Here is a 26,564-nt window from a genome sequence, read left to right as displayed (position 1 = left end):
CAGAAGACGGAAACCTGAAAGCGGAGACCGGGCGTAGGTGTGAACCCGCCCTTACTCAACAAGCAAGACTTGTCTAAAGTGGAGAACCCCTTTAATGTCTATTTATAACACTATTGGTACTACAACGTCCTGCTAACCCTCATCGTAGGCAATTACAAACACATTGTTGGGGTACTCTACTGCCCCTGACTGGTCATGCTAGGACATGTTGCCTATTTTCCAGGGATTCCCAGTTTCCTAATGCTCCGCAGCATTAAGTAGGTTGCAGATGACGTTGAGGTTAGTATTCATATGGAATCGGCTGTCTCAGGATCTGCCCCTGACTGCTTCAGCATACAAATGGTCAGAGTGAAGAATGACTATTGTATTTGGTATGTTAATCGCTGTACGAGCAGGGGCCTGGCAGCCGCCACACGGTGTATACAGCACACATGCTTGTGTTTATTGCACTCGTGTACAGGGTTACACCTCACCGGTTAGATTATTTTTCCTTGCGTGTGGATTTTATGTGTCAGGGCAGCTGTATGGCTCTGCTAACCTCCAGGGTGACTACCTCACACCCCTCCTGTAGGCTGTACAGTAGTCTGCTCTGGTGATGTCGATACTAAGCCTGTAACTTCCTTGTAGAAGCCGGTGTGACAGTGGGAGGAGGAGAGACTGCAGTCGAGCGGACTGAAATGGGGAATGCTCAAAAAAAGTTTTCTCCTAAGAAAGGAAATGAAAAGGAGGAGGTCAACCCGGCACCCAGGCACGACAAAGCGGGCACCGAGAATGGAGTAAAGAAGGACAGCAGTAATGGGAAACCCAAGAACCACGTCGAGCAGCAGGGAAATCCCGTGCAGCCTAGTAGTACTCGCACCGGCAGCCAGGAAGCCAAGCTGTCATCACAGTCCCTTCCTCTTGCTACACAACTGAAAAATGAAGGCAACCAGCTATTTAAGAACGGCCAATTTGGAGAGGCTTCCACCAAGTACACGAAAGCAATCGAGCACCTCAGTGAGACAGGTCAGTTCTATCCGATGTCCTCTATTCCTCCTGTAAGGGCTCCCGGTCCTGCAGCTTCTGTGATTTACCATCTTGCTGGTGGCTTGTCAGGCTTGCGCTACCTGCGCTGTGTTACTGCAGTGGCAGCAGTTTGTGCTGCAGTGCTGCCTCTCTTCTTGCCTGCTAACTAAAAAAATTTTCTACAACTCTATAGGTTCGGAGGACGCAGAAGAATTAGGGATTTTATATTCTAACAGAGCGGCGTGCCACCTCAAGGATGGGGACTGCGCTCAGTGCATCGAGGACTGCAACAAGTAAGTTTATAGATCATGCCAATGTCATGTCTCGCTGACACCAAGGGTTAAGTGTGTGTGTGGTGCGAATAAGCCTAAGACTGTACGTGTAATTGGCTCAAGGTCTTCAGATGTCGCCAAGTCACAGGGATCAAAGGTCAGGGTGGGAGAGAACAAGAAATCCCAATGTCACTGGGTGACTGTACATTGGCCGTGGTTCTGTAGCAGTGTCCGCGTGTGCTTCACTCCTGTACAATAGTTTATATTGATGTCTGAGTCACATGAAAAGGGTATGGCCGTGACTGAGCTGTCAGCATTCCTAGAATCTTGCTCAAGAAATACCCAGAATGCACCAGGGCATGCTAGTAAAGAAATGGATAGTGAGAAGGTGCATCCATTAGTATATTCAGGTCAGCATGGGCTGGAGTTTGCTGTAAGGGTTAATGTCCATAGTCCATATGGTGTTGTACACATGCCATGGTATGTGTTCACATTCCACCTGCGTGAAAAATTGGTTTTACTGGAAGGATTTCCTATAACGGCTGAAATGCAGGTCAGGCTGGTTTGTGGTTCTGAAGATTATAATGTAGATACAGCTTAGAAATACAGATCTCTAGTTGTGTTTTTTTTTTTTCCTTGTCACCCCTTCATGCACGCTATATCCCTTGTACTAGTTTACTGCCATCATGTACCAGATCTGTCCTCTTATTACGGTCAATTGAGACTATACAGATCCGTTATTCTCAGTAACGCATCCCTGTTTACACACAATGTGTTGTCGACGTTGATCATCTTGCTGCAAAAAAAAAAAAAAAAAAAAGTTTTTGTTAATGTTTGGCCATGTGGGAATAGTCTCTGGACACGTGTGGGGTTACACTGTCCGCCTGTGTCCTTAGCTGCCCAATTATATGAAACAACCTAGGAATGAAACCGTAGTTCCTAATGTCACAAGTTACTAGCTTTGGAATTAAAGCAATGTTATGGAAACCAAAAAAAGTCACTTCAGGCCCCTTTTAGGATACCCTTATGTGGTGCAGCCCGGTGGCATCTGGCATGTGACTTGCTTGGCAGCTCTAGTCCCTGCCACTCCTGAGCAATCAATTTTGTGGGATTGCATGGCCTGAATACAATTGTAGCAAATTCTTTAGTATTGTGTGTAATGACTTTTCCTCCCTTTGGTAATAAATGTTTCCGTTCACTGACAACAAGCAGATCTTACGAAAGGCAGATGATCTGAAATAAAAAGCATGTGACAAAGTCTAGGTATAATATTAGGATTAGGCTTTCTTTACATAAAAGGAGACAATAGCTGTAAGGAAATATCCTATATTTTTCCGCCAGGTGCACCGTTGCGTATCCTTGTGGCGGTGACGGCTTTGTGTGTAGATCCCACAATCACCTGGAGTTGGAAAATAGTTGTCAGGGACAGCTGAGAATAGGAAGTCTTATCCTCTGCGGGATTCATTGCATGGCAGGAATGGGTTTTGTTGCAGCAGCAGTCAACTGGGAACTGCCGGGAACATCTCTCTGATGTCTCATCCATGTTTTTCCAGAGCAAGGTGTGATCGTTACATTGAATATGTGAAACATAAAACATTGTATATTCTAGTAAGAGAAGATCCTTCTTGGTCCAAGTGAAGGAGAAGCTACAGTCCATGTGATCACAGTGGACCTCACTAGTAACCGCCATTTATCCTTTACAACCTTCAACACTCCAGCTGTTGTTAAACTACAACTCCCAGCATGCACCCTGGCTCTGCTGTTCTTGGGAATTCCATAGAAGTGACTGGAACATGCTCAGAGTTGTAGGTCTTTTTTTTTAGAGAAGCTGTAATCTATTTGGTGCTGACATCAGTTTGGCGCTTGTCGAAAGACTGCATAGAAGACTGGTCGTGGTACTGAACTCTCCAGGTCAACGTGATGAGTGCCGATCTCTGCTGATGGTCTTTGCAAAGGAGGAGATTGCAGTTGGGTTATCAGTCTTTCACCAACGGTTGTCATGAGGTTTGAGTGAGGATCACTTGGTGGATAACCCAGTTCATTGCTATAGACCTATTATCAGGATAGGTCATCTTAAGAAATCGGTGGAGGGTCGTGACCCCTTTGCAATTTACATTTCATATCCTATGTCTTGTATAGGATGAGGATGTATTTGCATTGCATGACTGCTATAAGTAAAAAAAAAAAAAAAAAAGTTATTAGGGCTCGTTCACACGGGGCGCATTCTAACACCGAATCTGCCCCCTCACAATAGAGGTCTATGTAGACCACTAGCTTCCTTTTTTTCTGTGAGCAGTGTGTTCCCGGTCATGGAAAAGAGAAGCGAGCTGTCCTTTCTTCAGGCGGATTCCACAACTGAGTCAGCCCCGGCGTCTGCATCGTGACCGCACCCTCCGGACTAGGCCCATTTGTTTGAGCCTACTCTGGAGCGGGAAGTCGCGACTGTCGTCAGGAAGCCGCGTCAGAATAGGACCAAAATTTGCGGCCCTGTGCCCCATGTGAACGAGACCTTACATTATATGATTGATATAAAACACTCTGTATACAGCGAAGGGGTCACAGCACTTGCACAACTGCAAGTGTTCTTTAATAACCAGGAACTGGAACACCATTTTAAAGAGGTTATTCACCTTTAAAAAAAAAAAAAAAAAAAAAAAAAAATTGATGGCTTATCATTAAGATTAACCTGCAATTTTAGGTTGCCAGTTGTCTAGCTGTCGGGAAGATGTGTGCTTGTGAACCCCTTTGGAACAGTTTCCTAGAGCGCAGGGCTCCCAGCAGGGTTTACATACTGGGTGCTGTGTCTGACTTTGTCTATAGGAACCTACTGCAGCACCCATAGCCGCTGTTATCAATAATATGGTGTAGGGAACCCCAGTTTGCACCAGAATCTGTAGGACTTAGTTCTGCCACAGTGTAACTGGGTAATGTGCATAATGCAGCTCCTCTAAACCATTCTGGGGGTTTTCACTCTTCAAATTTGTTCTAGTCATCTCTGACCCATTAAATGGTTTCCTGTTGAAAATGCAAACTGTGTAGGAGTCGCGTACAGGCAGGAGCATCACTACTTGTCATGCACATCATTTAGGACATATGATAATGGTTTTGTGTCATGCAATTGGCTCAGAAGCCAGACGTGACCCATAGTGGGAGAAAGGACATGTCCTGGAAGTGTTTTCCCAAATTTCTCTGTGCCCATGTGGTCACCTTGCACCTTTTCAGGGCTGTGAAGGGCCTGCAGATGACACTAAGGGGACAAAGCCGTGTACTGAAAAGGGATTTCTCATAGTGTCCTGTATACTTGGATGCGTGAGCTCCCCCTAGTGACTGTGACATGCAATCAGGAATGTATAATTTCCAAGTTTCAGCTTCTTGGGGTATGTTTACAACGCAGGAATTTTTCCTAGCTGAAAAATTCTGCTTCAGGAGTTTAAAGTGAGGTTGTCAATATATTTTCGGTTCCTATTCGTGCTCAGTTTCACATCTTTCATTGTGCATGTGACCGGTGTATGGGACGACTGACTGCACAGTCTAGTGCTGACTTTTGTACTAACTGAGGTGACTAGAGTTGGGAGCCATGTTCCTGGATGAGTGAAAGCTAAGCCGAGTACTATATCATTTTGGAGCATCACTTGTACCATTCTAGGACTCCGAAATATCACCGCATGAAAATATACAAAGACTTTTGAGCTGACATTGTGTTGTGATCTGGTCATAGTGGTTTTTATGCCCTTTCTATTCATACATGACTGTCTTCCATGGCCTGGCCTAGCTCACTATTCTGTGTGGTTTCCATAACTTCAGTTCACTTCTATGCTCATGACCAGGATATTGTTTTGCGTCTATACAATTCACCGGTCAGTACCGGAAAAATTGTGCACCTGCATATAGGAAGGATATACAGTAGCTGAACTAGAGTCCAGAGGGGGCGACCAAGGGATGGCGGATTAGAGTATAAAGACAGGATAACTGACTTGGAGTTGTTCAGACTGACCTACCTTCCCCCAGCACTCAGATATACGTGGACAGTCCAGAGATCCTCAATGGTTTTTTTTTGTTTGTTTTTGTTTTGGGTTCATGTTGTCTTATACATTTCTATTGATATTCTTATTTACCTGAAGAATGTGTACGTCGGCCCTGCAATCTGACTCCGCACCTGCAGAACTTGTCACATCTCCTGACATGTCTGTCTTGGTAAAAAGTACAAACCGGAAAATGAGCATTCTCTTTGTCACACCTATCTGAGACTCCATGTTACCATTCCCTTTGTCAGAGTAACAGGAATGGCCCAACACGAGGGGCAACACGGTATCTCAGTGGTTAGCACTGCAGCCTTGCAGCGCTGGAGTCCTGGGTTCCAATCCCACCAGGAACAACATCTGCAAGGAGTGTGTATGTTCTCCCCATGTTTGTGTGGATTTCCTCCCATTCTACAAAGACATACTGGTAGGTGAAAAAAACGTACATTGTGATCTCTATATGGGGCTCACAATCTACATTTAAAAAAAAAAAAGAAAAAAAAAGAGGGAATGGCCCAACACAGAAGTTATCTGAAGCGATGTCATTTAGCATGTAAGGGGTTGTGTACAAATATTAATATATACGGTATGTGTAGGTATATAATATAAAATATATATATATATATATATTTGTACTTTATAGACTTGTATACAATGAGATAAAAGATATCTGATTTATACAGTGTATATGATATACTTTATATGTATTATATGTCCCCCCCCCCCTTTACCTGAAAAGGATAGTAAATAAATATATGGCTGCTGTGTGGAAGTTGTTGACAAGCAGCTCCCGTATGTCTCTTATGTACTGTGCACACATGCGGTTGGCTCATTAACCCCTTAATACTCCCTACAGTCTAATTAGACTTGTAAATGTTCACGTGTTAATGAACGTCAGGTATTCATGCATCAATGAGTCAGTCTGTGCTCTGTATTCTCATAGGACACAATAGGAGTAAAAATATAACCATAAGATCCGTCATATCCATAATCCTTGGAATGCGCTATTGTTGGATGATCTTCATTTAGACAACCCCTTTCCATACACTCAATTATGGCAGACTAGTCTTTGTCCTCGACTTCGTCTGCGTGTAGTTGGAATAAATGATCCGCCTATATTCACCAAATTGCTGCATCGATGGTTCACCTGCTTCAGTGTTTTGGCAGCTCTCAAGCTGTCCTGCTGCTGAACTTGTTCCTTGCACCGTGCCTGTGATTGTTCCGGCATCTCAGCAGCTAGCTGGGACGCCATATAATGAGCGTGTTGTTGGCGTTGATGATCCGCCTGCTCCAGCACTTTGACAGCTGTTAAGTTGGCCTGCCGCTGAACTTGTTCCTTGCACTGTGCCTATGATTGTTGCGGAATCTCAGCCGCTCACTGGAATGCCATATAATGAGCATGTTGTTGGCGCCAATGATCCCCCTCAGCTCCGCTTGTGGAGAACTCTGACTTCTGGCTCCTTCATAGCTCTTGTTGTTTGTTTTAGAATTTTTTGACAAATATTAGAATTTCTTTTTCCCCGGCATGTTTAAAAGTAGCAAACTGCCAATTTGGATTAAAGGTGTTTTCCTATCCAGTGTGTCGGCACTGCCTGGAGCAGATCAGATAATATGCAGATGCATGTACAGAATGGACTCTGTGTTAGCTGTGTGTTTACATAGAGAGATAACAGAGCAGCTTTATCAGAACCTGAGATAAGCTGCTGCAAGATCAGTGTAATATAGTATGTGAATATAAATTCATAACAGTTGTGAAGCCATGTCATTTACTGGAATAAAAAGTAGCCTGTGTGTTAATCAAGGTTACAAACTATGTGCCAAATTTCATCCAAATCAGTTCAGCTGTTTTTGTGTGAGAGTAACAAACACCCCAAAATCCAAACTTTCACATTTATAATATTAGTAGGATTGTCATTACTGGGGCTCGGAGTCTTTTCCAGTTGCATGCTAGATCTTTGTGTTACACAATGTTAATAAGTTTTTCTCCCCAAAGGGCTCTGGAGCTTCAGCCGTTCTCAATAAAGCCACTCCTGCGACGTGCACTGGCGAATGAGTCCCTCGAGAAGTATAGACAAGCTTACGTGGACTATAAGGTCGTCCTTCAACTAGACAGCGGGACGCAGCTGGCCAATGACAGTATCAACAGGTAGGTAAAAAGTTGGAGTTTGGTATATCTCCATACTGTGGCGCAGACCAGAGTCCGCTTGGTATAATCTTCTGTTTGCCGTTAATCTTGTCCACTCTTGGGATGCATCAGCATGTTGTCTGTCCAGGCATCTGTACATGGTGGTCTGTGAGGACAGCCCGCCTCTGTGATCGCTATACATTGGGGTGAATTTACTAAGACTGGTGTTCACCGCACCAGTCCTAATTCATTTCCCTCTCCCAGTGTGACAAGTGCCTGAGTTAAGAAGCTCCAACTTCTTAATTCTGGTTCTTCTTCATTTAACTTGCTTATATAGCGCCATCCTATTCTGCAGCGCTTTACAGGCCTAGTCAATTACTGTCCCATATTGGGCGCCCAATCTACATTCCCTTCGTCTTTATTCAGTATGTGCTTGGAGTGTGGGAGGAAACCCAAATGGAGAATATATAAACAGACTGGGGTCACAAGTGCCTCGTCTTGATAAATCCCCCCCCCCCCCCAATTTGCACCCACTTTTATCTCTGACTAAACTCCAGATTTTTTTTGTACTTGTGTTTCCCGTTGCTGTATTTTCTGTATCATTGTAGACAGCTTTTTCTTGCAAAACATATGAAAATTTAATTTACATGAGATTTTCATATTATTCTATGGGAAGAAATGCAGAGAGAATTCCTACGAGCTAAGAGGAGAAAAAAAATCCCCCGTCCCCTCCCCTGCTCATAGTTTCCTCTGCTGTGGTTTAATGTTTTCTATCTATCGCTATCCTTGTGCTTTTTCCCTTAGCAAATACACATTAGCACATGATGCCATTGGAAACTAGTCGTACAAATTTTGCAGATGAATACAGCACAAGATCCACGGCAAAAGTGAAATAGACAAAGACAGATGCAGATGTCAAGTATTGTAGCTGATGCTTGTGCCAAGTCTTACTTATGTCATGTCTGTGTAGATATAGAGATGGATGAAGGGAGACAGACCATATAGAGAGGTTCAGTTCAAGATCCTTATCCTTTGGCCAGTGTGTAGTATGGTTGCACGAAGCCTCCCTGTCGCTGGAGGATCTGGGATCTCCTGCATTACACAGGCAAACCATTTATTTAACTGGGCATTGTGTAATGCCTAACCTCACCTGTGGTGGTGCTGCAGGGAAGCAGAACACTTATGTCAGGGCTCATCAGACCTCAGCTGATCTCTCTGGGTGCTCCACTTGATAAAGAGAGGACATCAGTGTATTTATAAGGGAACCCTAAAACAAGTATTGATTGTCCAAAGTGAAGAGCCCTTTAAAGGACTTTTGGCTTGTGCCCTGTAGCGCATGTACTAGTATAATATAGGGATTCTAGCGTTGCTTAGTTATCTGCATATTAGTGTAGAAAGATGAACTTGTAGTGAAGGCCATTTTGTCTTGCAGATGACTTTGCACAGTACTGTACAATGCTTTCTTATATCGAGTGTTTTCTTTGGTTTCCGTACAGAATTACAAGAACATTACTCGATATCGATGGGCCGAACTGGAGAGAGAAACTTCCCCCGATCCCATCAGTGCCTGTATCTACCCAAGTACAGCATCAGGAGAAAACCATGGCGGCCACAAATGCCCGATCAGATAGCGATAAAGGTATGAAGCGGTGCTGATTGTACAAGGCTCCGCAATACTATGGGGAAGTTTAGTTGAATTTCTGCCAGGAATGATTTGTAAGTCTCCGTACACCTATGTAGGCACACACTCCCTAATGTGTATGATTATCCCCTGACCCTGGTCTATAGTCTCTCACTCTGCCAAATCAGTGTCCCTGCGCTATGCTGAGGAGGTCCAAAAGACCGAAACAGCGCTGTCCATAGCTGGGAATCTGTTCCTTTTGGAATAGAAATACTAATTTGTCAATAAACCCTGCATCATGTCACTAGGCTTATTAACTGAGTCATGCATGATGTTAAGGGGGCTGTCCCTAGAGGGCGGCATACAGAGGCACTGTTCTCCTAATTACATCCTGGAGAATAGATTTGCATATTTTTTGCCAAAATTCTGACATTGAAAATTAAGTTGCATTCCATGTTTACACCATAGGTAGTGGTCACCCTTGTGGAGGAAAAAAATGCTACCTGGGTGCAGGGCAGTGTTGTGTGAATGTAGCCTAATGCTTAACGTCTCCAGTGGGGGCGCCGCAGAACTTGACATTCTTCCAGGGTTTATAGTAAGACTGCTGTAGGTGCCACCTGGGAACACTTTGTGAGCTGCTTATAGCCAAGGGAACCTTGTAGTAGTAAGTGGCCAAAATGGAGATAATTAGACCTGGAACTTGCTATTAGTTCACATCCTGTAATAGCTATTTCTATGGTAGACGACGATATCAAACAATGGACTTGTCGTTGCTTGTTGTGCATTCCAGTTCTATTAATATGAATCTATAATATTTCACATATCATCTGTTTATCCAGAGGTGAAAATCACTTCATATGATATACTGTACATGTCACATAAATTCGGGGCACAAACCTCCTAGGTGTCTTATGTTGCAATCTTATAAGCACCTCAGCTGCTGCAAAACCTCTCTGAAAGTATGGTGGAGATTTATATTGATTTTGATTGCTATGAAATGGCATCTAAGGTCTCTTATGGTGTTTTAAGGGTTGCCATTTCTCTAGGCTTTGCTCCTGGCAACTCTGCTGTGTAGGGAAAAATTAGGATATGCAGCAGAAAACAAGTACTGCATTGCTCTTATACTCAAGAGCGGTGGGTGTCCCAGAGGCTAGCCCCCCTAAAGTGATAGTAGATCACAGTAAATTATACTGTGTATATACTAACAATACTTTTGTATAGTGACTAAACTGGTCTCCATAGAAGTAACAACCAAAGTCCAGGCCAAATATATGAAGCCTATACCATGTGCCCAGGAAAGATGGCTGAGGGTCTGCATCATTTTTTCTTAAAGGGAAATGCCAGCAAGCAATAGCTAATCTCCATGGAGGACATTTACAAAGACAACGTGGACCAGTATGTCTCTGCTGTCTCCCAGTAACCTGTCACGGTGCTTTCTATTCTAGGTAAATCTCTAGAGGAGAACTTCTCGTCCCTGAAACAGGAGGGGAACGACTATGTCAAGAATAATCAGTATAGAGAAGCAGAGAAGAAGTATACGGAGTGTCTGGCGTTAAAACCAGAGGAATGTGTCATATACACCAACAGGTGAGGACAACGTCTATCCCGCCGCCAGCATTCGGTATAACCACAGCTTATATCCTTTAATACAATACCAGCGTGATGCCGATCGTCTGAGGAGGAAGTACAACTGGAAATTCCCTCCAACCCCTCAGCTTCTTATGTCTTAACAATGTCTATTTTATCTACATTGGTGCAAAGTTCTGTGCCGTATATTATATATCTTTATAGGAGGTCAAAGTTTTTGTTTTTAGAGCTATATATTTCCTTCTTACACTGACACAGCGGGAACTAAAGTTGTCTTCCAAGACTTGAGCGTCACAAATCCACAGTACTACATAGATTGTACCGTCTGTAACTGTATTGTGGTCTTCTGTGCCCACCACCAGTCCATTACTGACATCACTGGGGTGTCAGTCGCAGTTATGTCTGGTGACATCAGATAGACGCTGGCCCAGTGCTAGGACATGGAAGGGGCCTCAGTACTGAATAGTGACCTGCCCTTTCTTGACACTGATTCCGCACCGGAGTCCGCCTCAATGTCTGCGACGCGACACCTTCCTCCAGACTTGGCTCATTCATTTGGGCCTAATCCGGAGCGGCGTGCCACGACTGGATGCCGTTGCACTGCATTTTTTTGGGATCTGATTCTGAGGTGGCCTCCACGTCAAAATCCGGTCCAAAAATCCCCATGTGAACCCGGCCTTAATAGCATCACTGACGGCAATATCAGAAGATTACAGCACTCACTATCTGGTTATCTGTTATTGTCAGAAGATTGTATCCAGAGAGGAGAGGGCTGTATTGGTTCAGGTCATTACAGGCCATGTTTGTGGCAATATTATATCAGTACAATATCGGCCTTCATGTGGCGCAGTCTCCAGGATTTGCCAGTTTTTACTTTTTCTGTTCTTATCAGCAGCTTGCAGACTTTACTGTATAATCTTGCATGGGAAGATCTGCTGGAGCAGCTGAAAGAGTCAAATCCTTCCCCACTACATCTTAGTACTCAGCATTGTCCAGATATATTCTAGATAGATAGATAGATAGGATACTGCATAGAATGTCTGAATTTTTAGATGAAATAATCATTGCACCTTCAGGAATGATACACCGACAGACCTGAAATACTAGAACAAAGCGTTTTGGGCACTGGCGCATGAGTAATATTGTGCAGATTATACTTATTAATCTGGGGTTTGATGTCCGGATCACTGACTGCCTCCGCTTTAGCTGAGCTCACACTTTCTTTTGCAGAGCCCTGTGCTACTTGAAGCTGCGCCAGTATGAGGAGGCCAAGCAGGACTGCAATTGTGCCCTGCAGAGGGAGGCGTCCAATATCAAAGCCTTGTACAGGCGGGCTCAGGCCTACAGAGGATTAGAGGTAAATGTGGGATATTCACTAACAAAACATTAGCACCCGGCGGCTGCCCCTGAATTTCTGCCACACAAGCAACTCACTTTCTACTCTGGTTTAGTAATCGTCTGTCCTGCCCATTGACACGGGGTAGTGCCGGTGACATGGACGGGTGCGGTCACTGAGACTTTCCAGACACGTAATGAGAAGCTGGTTAGTCACCTAGAGGAATGTACCTTATACACAGTGACGTTTAAGCTCTGGTTTACAGGGGTTGTCCACATTTTATAGTCTAATTTTGTCAACAGTGCAGCAGAAAACATGCAGATCACAGTTTGTCCTCCAGCGATAGGCTTCCCTATATTGCCTAACTGCAGATGACAGCCGAAGTATATAGAAAGCATTGCAAGGGGTCTATTGACATCAATGCGATGGTCATGTAATGGACGGACATGCTGGGTCCAGGGGGAGCGAGTCTTTGTAACCACAGTCTGCTATATAGAAAAGACTTACTAGTCAGAGCAGCTTTAAGATGCAAAGCTACCAAATATATCCTCTAGTCTGACGGTAAGACACCCATGTAATGTACCTGTCCGAACGGGATACACCTTAGACATCCCCCTCCTCATTGTGCCTAGTCTGGCCTCTTGTAAGTTGGATGAGAAACTCTAATTTATTTGCACTAGGTTTCATAAGTCTTTTATGTCTCCATTTTAGCAATACCAAGATTGTGCCAACGATCTCCGAAAACTTCTCTCAATTGATCCAGGCCTCGCAGAACCAAAAGCTCTGCTGACAGAAATCACACCCTACTTATCAAGTGATGGAGGACAAAAGCTGAGGACGAAGATCCTGATAGAAGAGGTACAGGATGTTTCCATGGCTAAGTCTCCACATCGGTGTGATAAAGGTTAAGTTATAGTGGAGTTTTCTGTTGGAATAAGCGGCAAAATAATCCGCCTTCTATCCATCTCAATGGGAGACAGACACTTCTTATTCTACTAGCTGCAATATACCAGATAGCAGAACAAAATTGAAGTGTCCTGCCCAATCTACAGGTGGATTCCACCTGAAGGAATGACTTTCATAGGGATGAAGAAGCAAGTCTTCCTATGGACTTGAGACCTTTCACCAATTCCAGTTCTTTGTGTCTTTGAATAGTTGCTTCTCCATTGATTTCTGGCATATTTGGATTTTTTTTTCTCTAGCCCTCACCATTCCTGAGCAATTGTGGCTGTCAGTTTCAGCAACCAGTATGGTATTTGGGCACTTCAGGACAACCCACTTGACAGTGTGGGACTGCCCATCTGACAGTTTCTCCACCCAATATGCTGGTTATGTTCTCTACTAACTGCACATATTATTCAGGAATGGTGGGAACTAGGTAAGAAAAAACGCACCTAAATCAGTGGAGCAGTGACCATTACCAGATGCAGAGAGTTGGTGTATGTGGAGGTGGGAAAGGTCCTCTTTATAACTTAGAAGTGGGGTTACTTGTGATGTCACACCAATGGGAGAAGTGCGATCATGGTCTGGTTATGGTGATTATGGAAGTCTTATCTACCGCAGAAGTGATTCCTGAAGTGAAATGGTTAATAGACCATGGTTAATGACCTCAAAAGCAGGTTTATTCCTGTAATGAGTGGCTTCAGACTGGAAATGGCAAGTACATAAAGAGTCCTGAGAGACCTGCAATTCCTGCCTATGAGAGTCTCGTGTGAGGTCAGAAATCTGTTCCCTGGAGGCACCAGACTGTCACTGACATGTACTACCGCTCTATGTAACTCACCAGGCTGTCACTGACATGTACTACCGCTCTATGTAACTCACCAGGCCGTCACTGACATGTACTACCGCTCTATGTAACTCACCAGAGTGTCACTGACATGTACTACCGCTCTATGTAACTCACCAGACTGTCACTGACCTGTACTACCGCTCTATGTAACTCACCAGAGTGTCACTGACATGTACTACCGCTCTACGTAATTCACCAGACTGTCACTGACATGTACTACCGCTCTATGTAACTCACCAGGCTGTCACTGACATGTACTACCGCTCTATGTAACTCACCAGGCTGTCACTGACATGTACTACCGCTCTATGTAACTCACCAGACTGTCACTGACATGTACTACCGCTCTATGTAACTCACCAGGCCGTCACTGACCTGTACTACCGCTCTATGTAACTCACCAGGCTGTCACTGACATGTACTACCGCTCTATGTAACTCACCAGGCTGTCACTGACATGTACTACCGCTCTATGTAACTCACCAGGCTGTCACTGACATGTACTACCGCTCTATGTAACTCACCAGACTGTCACTGACCTGTACTACCGCTCTATGTAACTCACCAGGCTGTCACTGACATGTACTACCGCTCTATGTAACTCACCAGACTGTCACTGACATGTACTACCGCTCTATGTAACTCACCAGACTGTCACTGACCTGTACTACCGCTCTATGTAACTCACCAGGCTGTCACTGACATGTACTACCGCTCTATGTAACTCACCAGACTGTCACTGACCTGTACTACCGCTCTATGTAACTCACCAGGCTGTCACTGACATGTACTACCGCTCTATGTAACTCACCAGACTGTCACTGACATGTACTACCGCTCTATGTAACTCACCAGACTGTCACTGACATGTACTACCGCTCTATGTAACTCACCAGACTGTCACTGACCTGTACTACCGCTCTATGTAACTCACCAGGCTGTCACTGACATGTACTACCGCTCTATGTAACTCACCAGACTGTCACTGACATGTACTACCGCTCTATGTAACTCACCAGGCTGTCACTGACATGTACTACCGCTCTATGTAACTCACCAGGCTGTCACTGACACGTACTACCGCTCTATGTAACTCACCAGGCTGTCACTGACACGTACTACCGCTCTATGTAACTCACCAGACTGTCACTGACACGTACTACCGCTCTATGTAACTCACCAGACTGTCACTGACACGTACTACCGCTCTATGTAACTCACCAGGCCGTCACTGACACGTACTACTGCTCTACGTAATTCACCAGGCCACTCTCGGCATGTGAATTACACCGTCATTGGAATACCATTATACAGGCAGATACCCAAAGTTGAATGAGCAGAAGAATAACATGATGGTCCGGGGTAATGGGGCCTATGGCAGTCAGGGGGTCCCTGGTTCGTGGCCTATACAGTTCTATAGGATGTTTGGGCACATACATGGGTTTCAGATGAGAATTTCTGCTTCTTCATCGCCTTTCATCTTGGACCCCGGCAGTATAGGGAATGACTGTACCGCTTTAGGCTCGGCTTCCGAGCAGTGCACAGATATGTTAAGCCCCACGTCCTGTGACCAGAACTACTGTGAATTATACTAATTGTAATTGCTTTGTATAAGGTGGAAGAGACTTCAGACAATGGCCAGCAAGAGCCCCAGGAGAAGACTGGAAATCCTCATGTCACAAAGCCCAGCAATTCCCTGGAGTTTGAGCAGCTCATGACTGAGATGAGGGCCGGGAAGGATCAGAGAAGTTGTGCCCAACTCCTGTCTCTCATAGACCCTACGGACTTGCCAATGCTCCTAAGCAACAAGCTAGACACAGAGACTCTGCTGCTTATTGTACAGTCACTGAAGCTCCATGTCCTGGAGAAGAATCCGGCCCTGGTCTACCAGCACCTGGCACAGCTCAGCGCGGCAGAGAGATTTACGGTAAGACGTCACATTACACACACTGCAACCCTTATTGGGTGCCACTGACTCCTGTACAGTAGATGGGCCAGGCCCGCCCATCTGACTCTTTCAGCACCCAAAACGCTGACTGGGCTCTATCATCATAATGGCAGGGAATAGAGAAGAATCCAGACTGTGCCTGAGTCAGTGGCATCTATAGAAGGATGCAAAGAGGTGGTGAGTTTTTCATTGCTAGATAAAGGGGCTGTCTACCCCAAATCTTCTTACAGTATGGGTCATCGGTATGGGATCTGTTGGAGTTTGACACCCGGACCCTGCAGCCTCCAGGTGCCAGAAGTCGATATTAGATGGGCGGCACGTGCAGTGTTACTCCTATGCAGGGAATAGAAGCGACGCTGCCATTTACCGGAATCACCGCCATGCAGTGGACGTGGCTGCTGTGCCGCTCCTATTACCTGAATAGTTGTTGGGGCGCTACATGTACCTCCATCCACTAGCAGCTTCTGGCACCTGGAGGACGTTGTAACAGATGATCTATCCTGACTAGAGATGATCGAATAGTATTTGAAACTAAAGTTTCGAATACCCCACTCCCATAGGAATGCATGGGAGCGGCTGAACACCAAGGGGTTAAGTGCCACCTGCTAACACTTATTCCTATGGGAGCGGAGGTATTCGAATGTATTCGCTCACCACTAATCATCCTGACCACTGTATGAGTTCTGTTCTCTGTATACTTCAGAGTTGGGGGAGGGGGGGAATGGGTCAATACCTTGGCGTGGGCAGTGATCACCCCTGGCATACCACCAGTGTGTGCCATAGCTTTGGCCAGTTGTAGGCAGTTTCCTTGGTTCAGCCTATTCTCTAGTGACTTGCCATTTCCTTATATTCTATCCTAATCTTCTCCTCCTCAGGTGGTCGTCTTACTACTCAACAAAGATGAGAAAGAGCAAGTCCAAAGTGTCCTGGAGAGTCTGTCCGCCATGGAGAATGAGGACTTCAACCAAGACGACATCTCCAACCTTACAAAGAAATACGGACTCTGATCTCCCGTCTCTCTGGGTTTTCTGCACGGTTTGACTGATCGTACCATTAGGAGGGGGAGGGGGGGGACAATAAACTATGCAAATTGTAAAATATCAGCCGACTGGTAACCTATGCAGCATGTCTGTAAATGTTCTCTTCACTCTCATACCAGAGTCGTCAGTGTGAGAAATCTTTTATCTGTCCATTACGGGGCCGCTGCATCAATCCCTGTGCACAACTGTCCAGTGACTTGTAATTCTCAAATATATGATGATAATGACCCGATCCCTGTCCTATTGGCAGCATGGCGGCTGCAGTCAGTCCTGTGCTGAACCTGCCCATACAGTACCGGATACATGTAGGCGTGCAGTGTATTGCGGCAGAGTTATCCGGATGTACCGTGTAGTTAGTCTATTATAAGATCCCCAGGATTGCCCTGTACATCTGGCTGCCTTAACTCTTGTTTTATCTGCATGGGATGTTCTTCATATGTGTTCATATGTGTTCTACCTCAACTATAAACCATATCCTCAGCAGACGCCGCATCCTCCATTGTGTACAACATTTCTCTCCATCCTGTATTATATAGGAGGAGATTGGGTAATGCAGATATCCTTACCCCTCTCTTACCCCTCTTCTCCCCTCTGTAAAACGTCTTTAGCTCAGGGCAGAGTAAACAGATTTAAAGGGATATTCCTATTGTGCCAAATTGCAGCTGAGATGGGCTCCTTGTCTCTCACAATAGCTAGAACTTATGGGAACAGCCATAGTAGCGGACAAGAAAAAGCTGCAGAGACCGTTATAGCACCGCCTCGCTGTGGCCATTGCAGTGACTGTATAGCCAGATGTGCTGCAGGGTTTCCTTAGCTGTCTCCTCTATGGGAGTCACGGGATCAGTGTGGAGTATTACTGCTCAGCCGTTCCTATAGGTCCAAACTTGGGAGTCTTTGGCAGCCATTTGTCACAATGGAAATAGCCCTTTATGCTCGATTCCTTTTTGTTTCTTGACAGCAGAATCCTTTATATTACAATTCAGCACAATACATGGGTTTTCTATCAGGACTGTACAAGGAGTGAGGCCGACCATTGACCATTTGGCTAATATGACCCTTTATGCCGACACCTTGCACATTTCTGCTGAGTACCTAAAGGCTGACACAATCTGTGGCCAAAACGTGACACCTTGGCACCAGTAGAGGGCGCTCAGTTTACAGGGTGTATAGTGAGGCTTAGAACCAGGAAACAAACTTTCACCAAAGTGGAATCCACCAGACACAGAGAATAGAACTGACCACAAGATGGCGCCATTCATTAGGAGAATAGACATAGCACAAATGACAGCTCCTTCCTGTAGACTGATATAATGATGTCCTGAGATTGTGTGTGGTCTCCTTAAGCTGTATTATAAGGATTGTCATGTGCTCGCCACTGCAGGAATCAACAGACCGCTGAATGTCACCAGCATTACAATCCAATCCAGGGTGTCCTTTAGCACCGCTGGTGTCACACATAGTAGTATAGTATCATTACAATACACTCCAGTGTTACATATAGTATAGCAGTATCCTGGTGCAGGGTGCGGTATAGTACATGGCATTACATTTAGATGTGGATTCTATTAGACTGGGTATCTCGGTAATGCAATAACCTAATCTGGAATGAAACAAAAAGGAATGATCCAGCTTTACCTATAGGGGGCAGTATTCTGGGTACATGTGGTACAAATCTTACAATACTCCTATAGATCTATGTAGGACATTTGTGTTCCTACCCTAGGCCGGACCACCATATAAACGGTGACTTTGAGGGCTTGTCCTCCTTCACAACCATTTCTGTGATGTTCTTCTCTTTGATTCGCTGGCCTGTGATTTATTTGTTCTCGTCTTCATTCACGTCTGAGGAGTCGTTGCCTTGTTGTCCATAGCAAAGCGGCATCGTCCTGTTCCTATTGGCAATAAAGCATTGTACACCCACAACTTTATTGACAACGCCTATTATGAACACAGCTGTTTTATGGTTTCCACGCTGAGATGTCCTGTAAATACTTCATCTTTCTATTGGCCGGATGACTTGTATATTAGAGATGGCGTAGCCTTTGTTTACATGGTTCGCTTCCGACATATTTATCACACCAGAAACTTTATTAAATATTTTTTCATTCATTAAATTCTTGTCTGACCATTATTTGTGTGAGTGTGAACAGTGTCCTGAAGCTTTATCTTGACGGACGGGTCACCACGAAACAAATCTCTTCACTTTCTCTCCGGATATTGTTAAGGCAACAGAACGGCGCCAAAGGGGTGTAATTATTAGGACCCGTGCGTAAGACTTCTCAGGCATCCTATGGTGGCCTTAACAACTCTATCACCCCACCTGTGTGTCTATGCCAAATGCAAGGTCATTGTGGAGCACAAAAGTAACGCATTTCGGAAAGTTCTTAATACGTCATCTATTGAACCCAGATCACCATCAATTCATGATGCGTTACCCTGGTTATTGCCAATTCATGTCTGTGCAATTTCACTTCTCCCACCCCAACTTCTTGTATTCATGACCCAACTTTCCTCCCTGCCCGAGTCAAGCTTTATACATCTTATGGCTGCTGGCAGACTAGCAGACCCAAAACAGGCTATATTTTTTCGGACCAATTTTATAGCAGGGGTGAGGAGTTGGAAGTTTTTGGGTTTTTTTTTTTCCTGACTACAACCAAGACTAGTCCAGGCTCCAACTTCAAAATTTTATTTATTGTAGAATCCTATCTGGCTGAATGGATTGCTTTGAAATTTCACACACACCTACATATTGGCCAGGAAGGATACATAGGCTACTTTGAAAGTGTCTCACTCACCCCAAATCACCACCTCAACCCTCAAAAGTTGGCTCCGGCTCCGCTGTCAGCCCAGCCATGACGTCAGCGCAGGTAGTGACACGCAGCTCTGATTGGTGCATGGCGGTGCGGGGGCAGGATAGGGAGACAGCACAGCGGACCCATAGGTTAACACCGAAATGTGGGCGTGGCCAGCGCGCGAGGACACTTGCCTGAACATGGCGGCTGCCTGCATGTTCCCAATGCTGCTCACATGCCGGCCGCCCACACAAGAGTTGGTGTGTAGGGGGCTGGGGGGGGAGATGTGGTGGGTAGTGGGGGTTGGTGGTTTGGAGGAGGTGCCGGGGGTTAGGGAGGGGGCCTGGGGGGGTTGGGACCAGAGGGCCGAGGGTGAGTAGGAGGGAGGCTGATTGCACAGGTTGAAGGGGGAAGTGGGAGGGTGAATGGGGTCACGGGTGGGTGGTGGTGAGGGCAGGGGGGAGATGTGGAAGGTCACGGTAGGCTCTAAAGGGGGGCGCAGGTGAAAGGTAAGGGGAGAGCTGGGGGTGTGGGTGGGTGCTGGGGGAGAGCCGGGGCCACAGCAGCAGGGCTATGGGGTCCCGCCACATGAGGCTGTGGGAGGGACCCGCGGGGGCCAACGGGCCGCGCTGCACATGGTTCGCGGATGAAGTCGCAGGTACAGCTAGTTGGATATATGGTTGGTCACATTCACTGTCATAGGAATCAAACACTGGATTTTTAGTGAATTAGGGCTAGTTCACACTGGGCAAGTTAGCTGATTTTGATGCGGAATCTGCCTCAAAATCCGCTGCCAAAAATGGATCCCATTGAAGTCAATGGGAGCTGCTCACTTTTTTTTTTTTTTTTTTCCCACTAGCTAGTAGCGGAAAAAAAAAAAAAGCGAACTGCCCTATCTTGCCGTGGATTCCACGGCTGAATCTGCCTCTGCGCGAGGCTCCGGTCCGTTCATTTGGGCCTAATCCATTGTGGAATGCCAGTGCTCTGCACCAGCATCCTGTCATGGCAGCTACAACATAATGTGTACATGCAGAACTCCATGTGAACTAGCCCTAAGAGGGTTGTTCCTGCTTTTAACTTTATTTTTCCACAGCTATAGACGCCTGCTCAGACGACTTTATAAATGGTTGAGGCTTGGTCTGCCAAAGTAACAGCCCTGCCTAAAGAGGTCACTAACTTTTCAGACAACTTAGTCTCATTTTTTTAAAAAATCTGCCCGTAAAACCGATCTAAAGTTCCCTCCACTAGGTGTCTCCTTTCTAGATAACTTGCAGTTTACTACTTTGAAGCCTGCTTACAGATTTGTTAGATAAGCAAGAGGTCTGGAGGAGGTTCTGCTTCTACTCCGAGCCTGCAAACTGCTCTGTGCAAAGGACTGAAGAGTCTGCAATCCTCACAGCTTACAATGGAAGAAAAGTCTATGTACTTGTGTGACTTTACAAATGGGGTATTGCTCAAACCATAGCAGCTTTCCTGACTGATCAGATTGTATTTATAGTCCAGTGTTCTATTATGGTCAAGTGGGCTTTTTTTTTAAATTTATTTATTTGTTTTGTAGTTATTCCTGGCAGAATTACATATTAAAAAAAGAAAACTAAACTAGTATCAGTAATGGGGGAGGGGGCCAACTGATCCTTATTCTATGCACTCAAAGTTTGAGCCTCAAATGGAAAGTGTGCTGCAGCCATTATGTGACTTAGCAGCAGTAAAAACAGACAGGATCTCATATGAACATTTATACAGAACAGACCGCCCAGCATGTCTGTCCACATTCTTCAATCTCCATGGCAAGGCTTCTAAGACGTCTGTTTCTTGATATCTTGCTTTTCTGTATCTCTTTTTGTAACTATACTTGTATTAAATCTTAATAAAATTCCCACAATCCTGAAGATGGAACTTACTGTGTAGCTTTACCTTGTTACACCAGTGTTCTAGAGCATCAATGTGTGTTGTGGATGGGGGGGGGGGGGGATGTCAACGTACTCCTATAACCTAGTGTAGAAGCAGAGTCTCCCTTATAAAGGTGAATCCTATGTGGTTGTGACAGACTTGTGTTAGATCCCTGACAGTCGGTCACCAGTATCGGATTGGTTGAGGTTGCTAGGTGTCTAGGCATCACTAATCTGCTGACAACCACTAGTGCCATTACAGATGATATATGGGGAAAAATATGCAAAATAGAAAAACTGTGCCCGTTTGCTGCCCTCTATGGATAGCTCCCTTGAACATCATGCCCAACTTTGGCTAAATCATGCAACAAAGGCTTATTGAAAAAGTCAGGCATGATGTTCAAGGGAACTACCCATAGAGGGCAGCAAACAGGCACTGTTTTCCTATTTACATCTTGGGAAACAGATTTGCATATTTTTCCCATAATCCCTCAGTGGAACTAAAAGGGCTTTTTGTAAGACTCCATACGCCTGAGAATTAGATATGATAGTTATACAAGGTGGTCAGGAAAGTAATAGCAAAATTTGCTGATGTTGTCACCAATGACTAGTAACTAAAGCACTACAGAGCTTCTACCAACATGTACCATCCAGGACCTTACACTGCGAGGACGTCTTCACCACAGGTCCAGGTAATGATGGCCATGGTGATCTGACTCTGGAGAAGGAGGGGCAGACTACAAGGAGCAATTTGAGAGGTAGAACGGGAATTTACACAGAGCTAGGATGGGGGATGGGGGAGAAGACCAGACATTCATTTACTAGGATGGAGGACTCGGCTGCCCGTGGATAGTAATGAGAAATATCTAAAGGTCTGCCCCAACATTGATGAGATGGCGTACTAATATTCCAGAGCTGACGGAGGAGACGTTTCAGGAGATCTTAGAGTCTCCTCTTTACGTCTCACCCTCGGCTAATAACAGATTGATCCAAATTTTCATTCTACACCAGTGCTATTTAACTCTGGTCCGGTTGCACCGGATGGGTCGACTACCTGGCCCTAACTGCCTTTGGTGTTCGTGCCCCCGTGTGGACTTTTGTCACCTGTTGTGGAGCTGCCCAGTTATTCAGGCCTTTTGGAAGGGGGTGGTAGACCTCCTGACAGATGTCCTGCACCACCCTGTCCCGTTTTCTCCCAAAGTATGCCTGTTTGGTGTGCTGGAGGAGGAATTGTGGCAGCACCACATCCGTATTTTCCTACGGGAATGCTTGTTTTATGTGAGAAAAACAATCGCTTTGCGATGGATGGCCCCTCGACCCCCGTCCGTTCCTCAGTGGTGCAAACTGGTTAACACGGTTCTCCCGTTTACTCAGATTATATATAAAGGTAGAGGCTGTGCCCAGAAGTTTGGGGTGCCTTGTGTGACTCCCCCATAACCCAATACTCAGCCCTTCAATTCGTTCGGCTATTGATGCCTTCACTCCGTTTCACAGCCCCCCCTCTGTTATGATGTTTCCTTTCCTCGGTATGATATGTAATGTGTTGCTCTGAACTGTACGGGTGGTGGGAGGGGGTTTGGGGACGGGAGAGGATGATGATGTGGCTCATCTTTGTTCGGTTGTGCTTTTTCTTTGATTGATTTGTGTTTCCATTCTGTTTTCTTCTACTGTATTATTTGCTCTGTTATGTACTTTTCAATAAAACGTTTAAAAAAAAAAAAAAGGTCTGCACAGCAATGCATGATGGGAAGTGTCACAATTGTGTGACTTGCTGCAAGAATAAAAGGAAAATCCTACCCGATAACTGTTCCTATAGAGGGGACGGGGCTTTCAGACGGAGTCAAACCACAAATCCGTGTCTCTGCCCATTAAACAAGGAAGTAAAACCTTTGCCTGAGCACCAGGACCGCTTGGCTTGGCAGGGGTACTAGGGGTTGGATCCTTAATCTAATGTTGATGGTATCGGTGCTGGCACATTGACACCCTGGGGCCCCACCTAGTGTAACCTCAAATTTTTTTGGTGGCATTTTTACTGTACCTGTAATGTGGATGGGACAAATCTCATCCACACATTGCATAAAAATATCTGCAACGGAAGATGTTTTATTGTAAATCGCAGCTTGTCAATTCTATCTCCAGCAATGCTGATGGTTTCCCTATAGATATAATAGAGGCAGAAAGTTCCCAGAGGAAACCTCTGCAGACTGTCTATGAGAAACTTGTGATTTTTTTCCACAACGCTCTTTGGTGGTGGGACGCTACATGGGGGTCTCCACCTGAGGGGTGTTTTTAGATGAATAATCCTATGATGTTGCTATGATAACTATGAACTATATCTGGTGATCCTATAGAAAAATGGATCAGTAGGGCGCATGCGCAACCTGCCACTCCATCAGGACCCCTGTTCTCTGGGGGTCTGAACAATGTTATCCTCCACCCTATCAATAAGGGATGACGTCTAACCCCTTTAAAGACTGTCATACCACTAAAACTCCTATCTATCCCATGCGAACACAATGTGGCGACACCTCAGAAATAAAGACTAGATGGCGGAGAGTGGGCGCTCAGCACAGACACATTTATTCGGTATGCATTGTACACGCATCTTTATAAGCAAAATAAAACAAATATACAAATACAGGAACAAGCCTTGTCCAATGTAACTGGCACTAGTGTTATAAGCGGATTAAACAGGTGACTGGAATCATAATATGGGACTGCCGCACATGGCCTATAACGTCTTACAAGCACTCCGGCACAATCATTAGCACCTTCTCGCCAATACTTACAGAGACCAGAACGGCGACTCTTTCAATACCGACAGCCGCTTTGCATTGTCAGAGTGAATTCCATTGCACGGATAACAGCGCCGGTTCTCGGATCGCCTTCTGGACTCGTAGATTCTTAATTCCTTGCTTTATATGATAAAAGTATAAAACTAGATGACAGCCATGGTCCACAGCCGCCATTGTACGTGTGCAGCTCCTGCACTGTGCTTTATTCGCGGTTGTAGATGTCAATATACAGATTTCCTCGAAAGCCTGAGTGAGTCTTTGGTAGGTGAATACGGCTGTATTAATGACATACGTTAAGAATGATCTACCACAGTCATTGGCCTGGAGGGTATAACTAGTCCTCGGGTGGCCATAGAGGACTACGCCGAAAAGAAAAAGAAAGGAACAAGAACACAAAACAAAAACATTTAGTAGAAATTCTCATGACCAGGCACTTAAATCCCAGTCTTTGCTGAAGGCACCAAAAATGAGAGGGTGGTCTGCTCCCAAAAAGATGACGGGCGATGCTGGACTGCCCTGTGATACGCTGAACTAGTGTCATACAGGCTCCATATTGGGTTTTCTATTATCATGAGTGATGCCGAATACATGGACATATTCTTCTTTAACTTTTGTGCAAAAAAAAAAAAATTATAATTCAAAAACTTCTGCTCGTAACATCTCAATGAACCTGCCATATCCCTGCAGACTGACTTACACACTTCACACGTTCTCCGGCCTCCAGATTTTGGAATGAAGTTACTTTAGTGATTGCAATTACGACCCTGTTATAGTAACGCGGACAGTCACGTCTTCACAGATCATCGTGTGGCGGGGCCATCAAAATGGCCTCCATCCAGTGCGCGCGAGCCTGCTTATTCACCGTACGATAGGACGTGCGGTCGCAAGCCTTCACCAAATCAATGTTACGCAGCACTGGAAGGATTCGCGTTCTCTTTACTACGGTTTCCCCGAGTGGTTACCCAACGTTTTGCAAAGCTTTCCATGTGAGCAGAACTGGTTAGTGGTAGAGAGTAGTATTGCAGCAATGACAGGCCTAGATGTCCGTCTGGATTGCACAGTTCCCTTCTGTTTTTGGATCATTCTCAGTGTCCGTCTTCTCCCCTTGGTCGGGTGAGCTCTGGCCGGCCCCCTCCTCTGCTATATAACTCAGCTGAGGGACGTCCGTGCAAGGGACGGGGATGCTAACCATTGAGACACCGCTGGGTTGAGGAGAATTTTCCAAGCGGTCGTTTTCCACTTCCGGGAGCGGGCTGACCGTGACAAAGCGGGTGTGATACTCATTGGAGCCGTGGCTGCAAGAGGTTTTCATGCTCTCCATATCGGAGCAGCTGAACTCTGAGAAATGACTAGAATGAGAGTCTGCCACGGAGGGTAAGCTGTCACTAAGAGAAGGCGAGTCACATTCACTGGAATGAGTGCTCTGCTGCTCCAGGAGCTGAGCGTCCATGTCCTCTCTCGTCTCATTTATCTTGGTGCTGCTTTTCTTTCGTAGCTTGCCTTTGCACTTCTTCCCTGCTGTATTGTCTTTGGACCATTTGGTGGCGCTGCACTTACTTTCTGCTTGGCAGGCTGTAGAGCCACTCACACTACTCCGACCTGGGGCGCTGCCATCGTCCACACTACTGCTGCCGCTATTATGCCTGAATTTGGCTGGTTTGGACTCGATGTCCACTTGAACTTCCATGCTGTTACCTTCCCTGGGGGAAAAAAAAAATAAAAATCAATATATACTTCGATAATTTTACAGAAACTGAGAAATAAAAATACTTGTAAAGTGAAAAGTCCTATTTGGTAACAAAAATGGCTACTGCGTCCAGATTCCTCGGGATAGAAACTATTCCCAGTTTTTGGAAAGATGGGTGACAATTAGAGATGAGCGAACACTGTTCGGAACAGCTGATCCGAACAGCACGCTCCCATAGAAATGAATGGAAGCACCTGGCACGTACACTTTGCCGGCGGCCAGCCGCTTAAGCCCCGTGTGCCGGCCACTTCCATTCATTTCTATGGGAGCGTGCTGTTTGGATCAGCTGTTCCGAACAGTGTTCGCTCATGTCTAGTGACAATCCCCTGTAGAAAGTCCAGCGATGGCCGCCCCGGTTGTCAACTGCCCAAGAAACAAGGACGAGCAGGATTGTAAAAGGGGACAATCCAGGTGTCCCATGAAGAAAGTGCCCCACCCCCACTCTATGGACTGTTATAGGCATTTATAGATGGTTGGTAACCCCAGCGGAGGGATCAGCGACCTTCGACACTCCAGGCGCAGTGACACTACAACTCCCAGGAAGCCAGATTCACTTCTGTGGAAGTTCCAATAAGGGTACAGCAAGTATGCATGCT

General features: G+C 45.5%; 2 protein-coding genes across 2 annotated transcripts in view; one reads left to right on the top strand and one right to left on the bottom strand.

The window, feature by feature from the left end:
* The first annotated feature begins 268 nt into the window (after nt 1-268).
* Nucleotides 269-18,853, top strand: SPAG1 (sperm associated antigen 1). The gene is made up of 10 exons (XM_075270323.1): nt 269-371; nt 628-1,005; nt 1,199-1,298; nt 7,290-7,442; nt 8,918-9,060; nt 10,488-10,629; nt 11,860-11,986; nt 12,677-12,823; nt 15,373-15,684; nt 16,581-18,853. Exons 1-10 carry the CDS (start codon nt 356-358, stop codon nt 16,710-16,712), a joined length of 1,650 nt encoding a protein of 549 aa, XP_075126424.1. The 5' UTR covers nt 269-355; the 3' UTR covers nt 16,713-18,853.
* A 5,130-nt stretch (nt 18,854-23,983) lies between these two features.
* RNF19A (ring finger protein 19A, RBR E3 ubiquitin protein ligase) overlaps nt 23,984-26,564 on the bottom strand; it is a 60,499-nt gene continuing 57,918 nt past the window's right edge. The window contains exon 10 of the mRNA XM_075270305.1: nt 23,984-25,921. Coding sequence (XP_075126406.1) covers nt 25,258-25,921 — 664 coding nt within the window. The 3' untranslated portion in view covers nt 23,984-25,257. The remainder of the gene's footprint in view (nt 25,922-26,564) is intronic.

The sequence above is a fragment of the Leptodactylus fuscus genome, chromosome 4, assembly GCF_031893055.1.
Source record: "Leptodactylus fuscus isolate aLepFus1 chromosome 4, aLepFus1.hap2, whole genome shotgun sequence".
NCBI classification, from domain to species: Eukaryota; Metazoa; Chordata; class Amphibia; order Anura; family Leptodactylidae; genus Leptodactylus; species Leptodactylus fuscus.
Note: the sequence above shows the minus strand (reverse complement) of the source record. Positions and strands in the feature narration are given on the sequence as shown.

Excerpts from the sequence above, each read along its gene's own strand:
- SPAG1 (XM_075270323.1), top strand. Across the intron at positions 9,061-10,487 it reads CCGATCAGATAGCGATAAAG|GTAAATCTCTAGAGGAGAAC; the intron begins GTATGAAGCGGT and ends TTTCTATTCTAG. Across the intron at positions 10,630-11,859 it reads TGTGTCATATACACCAACAG|AGCCCTGTGCTACTTGAAGC; the intron begins GTGAGGACAACG and ends TTTCTTTTGCAG.